Source organism: Pavona decussata, unplaced genomic scaffold, assembly GCF_977016875.1.
Source record: "Pavona decussata unplaced genomic scaffold, jaPavDecu1.1 SCAFFOLD_112, whole genome shotgun sequence".
Lineage (NCBI taxonomy): Eukaryota > Metazoa > Cnidaria > Anthozoa > Scleractinia > Agariciidae > Pavona > Pavona decussata.
Window position 1 is genome coordinate 1,268,783 of NW_028145526.1, and position 10,172 is coordinate 1,278,954.

Genomic DNA, 10,172 nt, shown 5'->3' on the forward strand with positions numbered 1-10,172 from the left:
TAAGTTCATTCAACAGATCACTCGAATGACTCCCGTCAAGATTCTATAAACAGCATTCTTTTTAAAAATGTGAAGTGTCAGCCTTGCGGATCATATATATGTAAAATCCTTGTAAAATCATAATAAATGCAGCTTTGATATTTTGTTTGGTCACTTTGCTTAGCAAATGCGATTTGAAATCCTGTAAACAGCGCTGGCCGCGGTGAATGCAATGATAATCGCCCCTGAAATTTGAACTAAATGTTACTGAACTAGTGTTAGCCCGTATTGGAACAATATCGGTCAAGTTCTTTTTTTTCCGTTTCAAGTCAGTAGAGTTCAGGGACCGAACAAGTTTAGTTCGGTTCATCGACTAGCCACAAAAACCAAAAATCCCCAGAATTTTCGTAATATGGACCGAAAAAGCTACCTCAACCAAAGTTTAACTATTATGCCGTTTTTACAGTTCAGCGGACGGAGAGCTGAAGCATATTTCCGCCAGTAAAAACACTTTAGTTAACGCCATTTTTTCCAAATCTTTAGACAAAATTGTACGCAAGACGCCCACACTATATTTTTTTCCAGTTTTTATAAAACACCAGTCAACGACACTGGCAATTCGTAAGTGGTCAGGGCTCAGGGGAACCAATCAAAATCTCCTTTTCATGTATGCTGCATAATTTTCACATGTACAACACTGTTTGCCCTTGGTGCAACCAGAAATGTTGTTAGGAGAAGACAAAGAATCTAGACGAACAAATGCAGCGACTTAAAGAGAGAAGCGACATTTCTTATACCAAACACTGACAAAGCCATGCTTTTGTTGAAACCCCCTTAAACTCCAACAAGTTTAAGCATGAGGTTCTATCTGATAATGCTAAACTAAGATATTCCCCCGTGCTCTTACCTTGACAGGATTCCACTAAAATTCCTTGTAGGCTTGCCTTCAGGTCGTCAAAGTCATTGACATGAGTGACGTAGTTTGGGTTACCGGCCGCGATCTCGAGCAGCTCATCATTGTCGATGCTTCTACCAACTCCGACTGCAACGGTGCGGACGCCTTTTTTCTGGGTAAAAAACGTAAATTTTAGCAATCCTTGGCCGGCTACTCTTAACTGGTTAAGGGCATTAGTTTCTAAGGAAACTGTGGTGCTGCGTCGGTGGGGAATAGAAACGAATGTTTGGTTTATCTACAGAGTTGATAACTAAAGGTAAATTGGTCACGGTAAAAAGATGCGAGTGCTGACGTTTCGAGCGTTAGCCCTTCGTCATTCGCGCCTGTAACCATTCCCCCAGTATTAGAATCCTCCTTGTAGCTTATCTTTTGTCAAATAACTCAGAACTAGGCACAGTTGGACCCACCTTGTCACTACCTCGTGACTGAGGTCGCTTTAATTCCTTCGGCCCAAACACAAACTGGCAGCCATCTCCTTATCCAAAACTCCCACCAGCCCAATCCTTCACCCTGCTAATAAAACCAATTTTATGGTCCCCCGGTGGCCGTATTAACTATTCTAGCCCCAGTTATCAACATGCATATTGTGAAAGAAATGTGATTTTTTTATGCCTGGTGAATCAACATGTATATTCTCCACACCATTCTCTATAAATTTGCCATGAAACATCTTGCGAGAATTTGTTCAGTTGATTATTAAGACTCTTTGGATGATCATTTCCTTTATTCTCAAGACCTGCACGTTTCATTAGAGGGCTAACTAACCTGCAGTGGAGTTAGAACGTCTTTATACTTTTTACTGTTACTGCTGGTCTTGCCATCAGTCAGGACAACAAGCACATTTGCAGCGTCACTCCTGTCCCCACCGGCGGAGCTGAATATCTGATTAGCCGCCATTTCCAAAGCTAGGTCAGTCCTGGTCCCTCCCCCTGGGTAACTGAGAGCTCTGATGGCTGCCTGCAGCTTGGCGAGAGCATGGTACTCTGATTTTGCAAGGTTGAAATTTAGAGTTGCCTTTGAATTATACACGATGACACCCACGTGGGTACCCTGTGGTGATACAGCTAAATTGCCGACGAGATCCGCAAGAAAACCTGTAGCCTTTTTGAAGTTGGCACTTCCGACGCTGCCTGAGCCATCTAATATGAGGCCAACGTCTAGAGATTTCTTGCAGGCTGTGGAACACAGGAATGTCAAGCTAAGAAAATTGTTCATTGTCCTCTTATGATAAATTTAATCCCCCTTAAGAGCTAGGTTTTTAGTATGAAAGCAAGGCTTCGTACAAAGTTTTATTAGGAACATTAATTTTCATTCATATGCAAAGAAAACTAGTTTTCACACGAAAGGCTTTGCACTTAGCCTCGCTTTCATAATGACGTTCAAAACAACACGGAAATGGCCTATTCAAGAGTGACCATTTAAATGAAAGCTACTTCTCAGTTTACATTCCTTATCGTTCAAGCGTTTGCAAAATGAACTTGACAATTCTTTTTCAGTTTTAGACTTGAACATTCTAGAAATTGAAAGACTTAAGGGAAAATACAAAGAGATTCGTATTCCTGTCTTTTTTTCTTCCCTGCCCTCAACAAATTAGGAATTGCCAGCTTTAAAAGAACTACGCCTCAGAAATAGACGTGCAGTTGCTCGTTACGTTACGCACTCCTCTCCATGTGGGGAGAGCCAAAGAACGTAACGTCTGCGTAGAAAGCCACGCAGACCATCATAACTGAATAAACAAAGTCCAATCGTTGTAAATCAGATTCTCACTGCCCTCAAACCTGCTTCATGTATATTTATCGAACCTTCGTTCCGTCAACAGTTTTAAGAACTTTACGCCTGAATGTTTTGGAATAGCCCTTCTTTTTAATGATCCGCCAACAGGCAGTTGTACTGTTTTGTAATGAGCTCCCCTCTCTGAGTCTTAACTCACGCTCTTCGGCCGCAACCAAGATAGAATTCAACGCACTGCGCCAAGAATCTTTGTTGCTCATTTGATTTGGGAGGTCCTCAATTTCCTGTTGAGTGTCCCTTGCAAAGCTATCCAATGCTTATCCTTCTCCGTTAAGCCCCTCTTTCTAAAGCCCTTGGCCTTCTCAATTCTGAAGGTCCCAGATAAACTACACCCACCCCCCCCCCCCCTCTTCCCCCGAAGACTTGATAGAATTTAAACTGTATCATTACTCACGATCAGGGCACGGGTCTTCATTGCATTTTTCCTCTTCCTCGGGTTCGCCCAGATGAGTACAGCCCTTGCCATTTCCTGCTGGGGGTGGATCAGTGCAGGTTCTCTCTCGTACCCTTGTTCCACCACCACAGCTCTTGCTACATTCAGTCCACTGGGACCACATGGAGTAACCACCATTCACATCGGCTGGCTTTACTGCAATTATGGGCAGACAAGAGTTTGTTACAAGAGTTTTGTAACAGGTTGATAAATCCGAATAATTCAAGTACAGTATAGTTAATTTACTTGAGTCACCAGCCAGTAAGATTACAATGCCGTTAAAGGGAAAGTGTCACGATGATTTGGTGTAATTTGAAAGCCTTCCAAAACCGTCGTATTTCTATTAACAGAAACCTAAAAATAATGGTCCAGGATTGCTATAAACTACTATCCCAGTGTACTAAAACTCTCAATAATTGACCTGGTCATAGATATACCGAGGTGGAATGGATTGCAACTTGAAAAATGTAAGGATGACCTTTTTCAAATTCCTGCATTTTTGTTTCCAAAATGCGCTAGAACAGATCGTGATTTAGTCTTCTTCCAAAACTTCATTTGAGTTCTTTCTCTTGGTGTTTGAGAATTATTTTGTAACTACGTGATTGTATTGAAGAGCCATTTTCACCCCAAAAGTTCAAAACCTTCGTGACACTTCCCCTTGAGGATTATAGATCTTTTACAAAGCCTTGTTTAAAGCCGGGAGTGAAAGCTTGCTCAGATCTTCTGTAAACTAAATTATTTTTGTAATACCACTGGAACCTTTACTGCTTTTGAAAGTGGCAATGAAACTGAATATACTTTTTGATTTTGAAACTGCAAGGCTTTCAGAAAAACGGCTAAATTTGGCCTTGTTATTTTCCCCCGCATTTGTCCAAAACAATTGAGAAATAAACTTTAGAAATCTTGGCAATCTTTTAGTCACAATTTTAACCAGATAGTCTTAACAAAATAAGGGGATATTTCGCAAGACTGAGCCGGACAATTGTTTTATTATGCAACACATTGATAACAAAGCGCAGTGTTTTTGCAGAAAAGCCGACGACGATCTTTATGTTACCATTTTTCTCCCCGACACACGAAATTACGTATATCGCAGGATTGTTGACAACAGACGACGAATATTCAGTGCACCATGACCATATTTGGGCAGTGTTACAATGTGTTGAATATTAATGATTTATACCGACCCATCCCTACACGAAATCAGCTTTATAACTTACAGTCCTTCAGTCGGTAGATGTAGTTGGTGCTTTGAGCTCCAACGCATTCCATGTCTTTGCTCTTGTCGCAAGGCGGAAATGGATCCACCAGCTCTTGAATACACTTCTTGGATTCAGCTTCTCCATATTTGTTAAAAGCTGTCTCGCCATTTTCACCACTCCAGCATTCACCATAGAACTGTAATCCGAATACCTTCCAGCCTTTTGCTCGGGTAGCATTTGCACAGCGGCAAGCAAGACTAAAACCAAGGATTGATATCGTTTTAGTTATTTAATAATTTGCAATTTGATATTAATACCAAAGTTCTGCGAATGGTTGCTTAATTTGTTATGTCGGTCACTGACCTTTTTTGAGAGGAATACCCTCGTGATCAACAATATCTTTCCGCCTAAAGAGGGGCCCACCTTAAACGTTTAGTTACTGAAGTCAAGCATGTAGACTACAAAACAGTCCGGATTATTTTTCCACCGGTCCATCGTGCTTGGGAACTGTCGCGGTCGTCGATCGGAGAAGTCTTAAGGAGAGGGGTGGTGCGTGAGGCGCTACCGAGGATTCACGTCTCCCTCCAGGAGTTTCAACAACAACAACAACAACAACAACAACAACAACAACAACAAAAACCCGACCGTTTTTCGGTTTAAAGAACTGTGAAATTCATCCAAGCTGGGACCAGTTCTACCTGTTTGCTTTGGAAAGGGGCCCCTGTTTGGCGAACTGTAATGTCCGATTTCGGAGGTCGAGTTCACTTAAAAGCGGTTCTCAGTTGAGCGTGGATGGTAAACAAACTAAATCCATTCCAAACGTTTTCATACTCGGCTCCGATCACATGTATTGCTTTAAGTGAGTGATTGGTGCACTGCCGTGTATGCCGCATCTCATGTAATTAGCCAGGAGTCATAACTTTCGTTTCGCTTTACAACTTTGGCGGAATTAACCTTTCTAAAACACTAAGACCTAAAGCTTAGGCAGAGCAACGACTTTGCGTGTGAGTTATACTTTCCTTGCCGTTCCCTGCCGTTATCTTGTAGTTTTTAAATTATTGTTTACACGACCCCGCAAGCGTTTTCATGCTTTAAACTCCGCTGATCGTATTTAAATAAAGGATATGTTGTTGCAGTTGTTGTTGTTGCAAAACGACAACTTGAAATGATAAAATTTAAGATCTTATGGAAAACACGAACCGAAACGCCGTCTCTACGAATTGAACCCCCAGCCACATGCAGTCTCTACGAATTTAACTCTCAGCCACATGCTGCAAGTATTTCATTATTTTTTCATATTCAATGGTTTGGTTGGTTTTTACGTTGTGGTTCAGTGAATCATCAATGTCATATTTCCGTCTTAAAAATTAAACCTAACCTGTGAATGGACTCTGGCCATTTGTGCCAGTCAAGCCGATGGCCATCGTGAGCATCACTCTTTGGATCTCTATCGTTAATTAAGAGCTCTGGGAGAGTTCGGAGTTTTCCTTTGTTTCCAGTCTTGTCTACGAAGCATCCAACTTTCTCAAACGTTCGTTCACATGTTGAATGCGGAAGAGCACCTGAAATATTAGGCAAACAGCCAACAGCTAGTCACGTCAGTTAATTACAAAAAAAGATGAATCACGGAGAATTGGCTCAGTCTGCAGTGTATCTTTACGAGCTAAAGTGATCCTATGAATTTCCTACTGAGCGTTACCCCTAGTAAGGAAATGGGGGGACCGCACAAGGCAAAGGAAAAAATCTTCGACCTCGGCGAGAATCGAACTTACGAACTCCGGAACTTGATCGTCCGTTGCTCTACCGAGTTACGAATCCGGAGGTGGTGGGTTCGGTCAACGAAGATTTTTTTCTTTGCCTGGTTGGACTAACGCTTAGTAGAAAATTCATTTATATTTACTTTAGAAGTTTAACATACAATGCAGAGTTAATTCTCTGATCCTTCATTTGTGCATTGTAAGTCAATTAGTTGTTCAGAATCGTACGCCCATGGTTCAAATTTTTCTAAAAAGAAAAATTCCAGTAACAAATTCTAATGATCAATCCAATCGAATTGGAATTTGGAAATGTTGGCTTTTGAGGAGACGGGAAAACAGGAGAAACCGAATGCCCTCACCACTGCGCCATCCCTGCTCCACTCTCTTTAATATGGCTTCAATGAAGAATTTTTTGTGTCAGTTTCATTAAAAAAGGGTATTGAGATTAGTTGTAAGGGGTTACAATCAATCTGTTTTAACTGTAGTTATATTTTTCCCTGAAATAAGGTACTTTATTAACTATGTGTAGCTAGGCTTAGTAATGAATGCACCTATACTTTAAATAGAGAATGGCAAAGCTAGCTAGCCGCTACATCACCAGCACGCTTAAAATCAATGACAGGTATTTTGCCTCAATAAAAATACAAACAGATGATAGAATTAAAGTTTACTTAGGCTTATTTGTGTGCGCGAAAGTGTGATGGCAATGCATCTCCGAACAGTCCCACAGATAAAAACTTATGAATATTCCATGCTGTCTACGTCCCCATTCGCGGGGAAAACAAACCGGTTTGACCACGCAGGCCAATCCTGAGTTTAACCAGAACCAGTTCTATTAACTGGGCAGGTGTGTTAAGCATTTACCATCTGATACTCAGGTCTTAGCATGATAGTTGGCACTGAAAAGTGACAAATGCCTGAAATTGAATTACATAAATAAGGTTAAAGACCTTTACCGTGAGTAAGAAGCACGTTGATTCCCACCACGAGAAGGCAAAGCCACATCATGGCTAAAATAGCACAATCTGCAAATTAGGAATTGTGTGATATATTAATATCCTTTATGTTTCGCAATTTTAAATTAATTATAATTAAAACAAGAATAAACAGCAGTTATTATCAAAAAAAGGGGAACGCATACCACCTAACAGGGAATTCCTCTTAGAACGAAAAAATAAGAGAGAGTAAAAACGGAGAGGTATGCAAGAAGCTGACTTAGCTTTGGGCAACGAGTAACAACAAACTATAACAAAGGGACGATGAACTTATAAAAAAAAATCGACATTTATTAGTGTTTATCTTTTTTGTTTGTTAACGAAGATTGGATTTATAAGCATGCCGATTCATTGATCGTATTTATTTAACTTTTATTATTATTATAACAGGTTTAATTTCTCGATTCCGACAATCAAGTAAGAAACGTTTTCCTAGAAATTTTCAGCTTGATACACTCGTATATTTTCAAACTTCTCCTTTCAATATGGTCTAATATATATCAGGCTTTTAATAGATTTTTTCCAGTTAGTTTATTGGTTTCCAAACGAAAGTGTTAAATTTAGCCCACTCAAGCAAATTCAGATGTGGGAAAACCCTTATATTTTTTCGAGGTTAAGACGTTTAAAAATGTTGGTTCGCTTTTTTGATAAATTTTTTTCTCGTACACTATTAAGGATGGGAATGATTTCTCTTTTAAAGCGTTATAAAAATACAAGAAACGTTTGTGAACCTCTGTAACAACTTTATTCAACACAAATCGCAAAATTTAATTTATACAGATAAAATGAAAATCTGTTCGCATTCAGTAATTGTATCGGTCCTAGAAAAAGTTCCAAATGTGTTCTCGCTCAAAAAGGAAAGTAGTAATCGTTGCTTTATATACCGAGTTTAAGTCACAAACTCTCAACTAAAACCAGCCTAACACATTACTGAACGGGAAAACCGAAAGAAAGTTAGCTGAAGACTATGTCACAAAATCGTTTTTGCCTAGCCTGTTAAGATTCGTGAGCTCGATATTTAAGTGTCATGAAATCTAAGGAGAAGAATCTCAGTCCCTGAATTCAGAAAAAGCTTTGATAGCCTTGTTCAGCACCGAAAGCAACCTTTTTGAATGCTGTTTAAAAATTTAAAATTTAAACTGTTGTTAAAAATTACCCCTCCCCTGAACAGATACCATTATTTTCCCCTGTTTTACACAAAAAATTAGATTTTCCCCCATTTTTTTTTCAATTTTGTGAGAGGAAATCGTTCAAGGAAAAGTTGGGAGCACTCTATGCAATGAATTGTAAGTAATGGTGATATGGATCAAGGAGTTTCATTAATGAAATAGGATTTTACATAACTAAGAAAACAGGGCAAATCCATATATGAATTAAGACTCAAATGTTCACTCAACAGACATGCACTTCGTATAGCTTACAATCTTTGTAAACCCTAACACTATCCTTGGTTGTAAAAATATTCTCCGAGGGACAGTTTACGATAAACTGATTTATTTGGTTTAAGGGGTGCAACGCGGAAAAAGATATCAAATCACTACTCAACAACACTTACATTCGTGATAGCTAGCAAGCAAGTTTTCTAAACACCAAGTTACTTTCGAATGCAAAAATCAAGAACCTTGAAAGAAATTGAAAAGCATAGCAATAAAAGAGCACTTACCGTTTTGCTTCAGCGAGGCTTGTAAGTGCCCCTCTCCCTCGCGGGTCAAACAGACAAGTGTCTTCTCCGTCGGCTTGTTTCGGTTTTTAACATTGCGTTATTTACACTCATAAAGTTCTACCTGTTTTCTCGACACGTTCGATTGTTAATTTGAACGTTTAAAATCGATTTAATTGAACAGAAAGTCTAGAAACAAGATTAAAAACCAGCTCCGACATGTTCAGTTGAATTAGATTTGTTATAAGTTGTGTCAACAGTTTGCTTTTAATCTCGAATTAAAGGTTCGCCGATCGTTTGTTTGCGCTGAGAAAAGGCGCACAGTTTAAATTTATTGAGAAATATTTGCCTTTAATAAGATCTGAGCAAAGACAGATGTTTTGCGTGGTGGCAGTTATTGGATAAGAAAACTAATTCACAGTTATGCTCAATCCGCTAAACAGTCAGGGCTCGTGGCCCATTTTTACAGTCCCACAAGACTCCGTGGCTCAGCGTTAAGAGCTATCCGACCGGTTTACAGAAGGTCACCGGGATTTGATTCCGATCGAGGAGTCCTACGAGGTCCCACGAGTCTCGCTATTAGAGCCGACTGACCGGTTTACGAAAGATCACCGAGGTTCGATTCCCGTCGGAGAATCTCACGTGGTACCTCGAGTCTCCCATTAGCTCAGTGTTTAAAGCCATTCGACCGGTTTACGAAAAGTCACCGGGGTTCGATTCCCGTCGGGGAATCCCACGAGGTCCAACGAGTCTCCCAGTGACTAGTGTTTAGAGCCGGCCATTCGACCGGTTTACGGAAGGTCGCCGGGGTTCGATTCCCGTCGGGAACTCGGGGATTTTTCTGTTTCGTGTTCGTTGCAAGATGAACATTTCATCTTTTTGATCTCGCTTCAGTTTAGAAATTAACCATCTTTTTTTCTTCACAGCAAAAAGAAAATGTTTTGTTGTCTGTATTGGTAATTAAGCTTAACACTGATCAATCAATAAGAAAAAAATTGATAAAGCAACTTATAATAGTGAAAGAGAGGGGGTGGGGAAGAATCGCTTTGAAGCTTCCTAAAAGTTGAGCTGATTGCTTAAATTATTCTTAAATTGGTTGAATAATTAGTTTTAGTATTGTAACTTTTTTCAGACAGCTTCATGCGAACCTTAATTCTTCGGAAAACGCAACTGTAGGCAAGCTTTATAGTACTATATACTATAGTAGAAGCTGCTGAGGATCCGAGCTATACTATGTAGACTGAGTGTCAGTCGAGTTTCTTCACTGAGTTATAAGTCATCTCAGTGCCATGTCCGAGAGTCGGAAAACAGAACCGTACCCAGTTTATTACAAACTTTCTATGATAACAAATATACATTTTTTATCTATCAGCTGCCTGCCTTAAGGGGTAAAAAAAATC

General features: G+C 39.8%; 1 protein-coding gene across 5 annotated transcripts in view; it reads right to left on the minus strand.

The window, feature by feature from the left end:
• Nucleotides 1-9,240, minus strand: part of LOC146470718 (uncharacterized) — a 47,115-nt gene extending 37,875 nt beyond the window's left edge. For 3 of the 5 annotated variants that reach the window (XM_085121669.1, XM_085121668.1, XM_085121670.1), the window contains exons 1-6: nucleotides 7,074-9,239; nucleotides 5,739-5,922; nucleotides 4,379-4,617; nucleotides 3,120-3,314; nucleotides 1,700-2,109; nucleotides 887-1,046 (exon numbers count right to left, since the gene is read on the minus strand). In XM_085121669.1, coding sequence (XP_084977795.1) covers nucleotides 887-1,046; nucleotides 1,700-2,109; nucleotides 3,120-3,314; nucleotides 4,379-4,617; nucleotides 5,739-5,922; nucleotides 7,074-7,125 — 1,240 coding nt within the window. In that variant the 5' untranslated portion in view covers nucleotides 7,126-9,239. Of the gene's footprint in view, nucleotides 1-886; nucleotides 1,047-1,699; nucleotides 2,110-3,119; nucleotides 3,315-4,378; nucleotides 4,618-5,738; nucleotides 5,923-7,073 lie in introns of all 5 variants that reach the window. The other 2 variants (XM_085121666.1, XM_085121667.1) reach the window with 2 other exon arrangements.
• Between the last annotated feature and the right edge of the window lie 932 nt (nucleotides 9,241-10,172).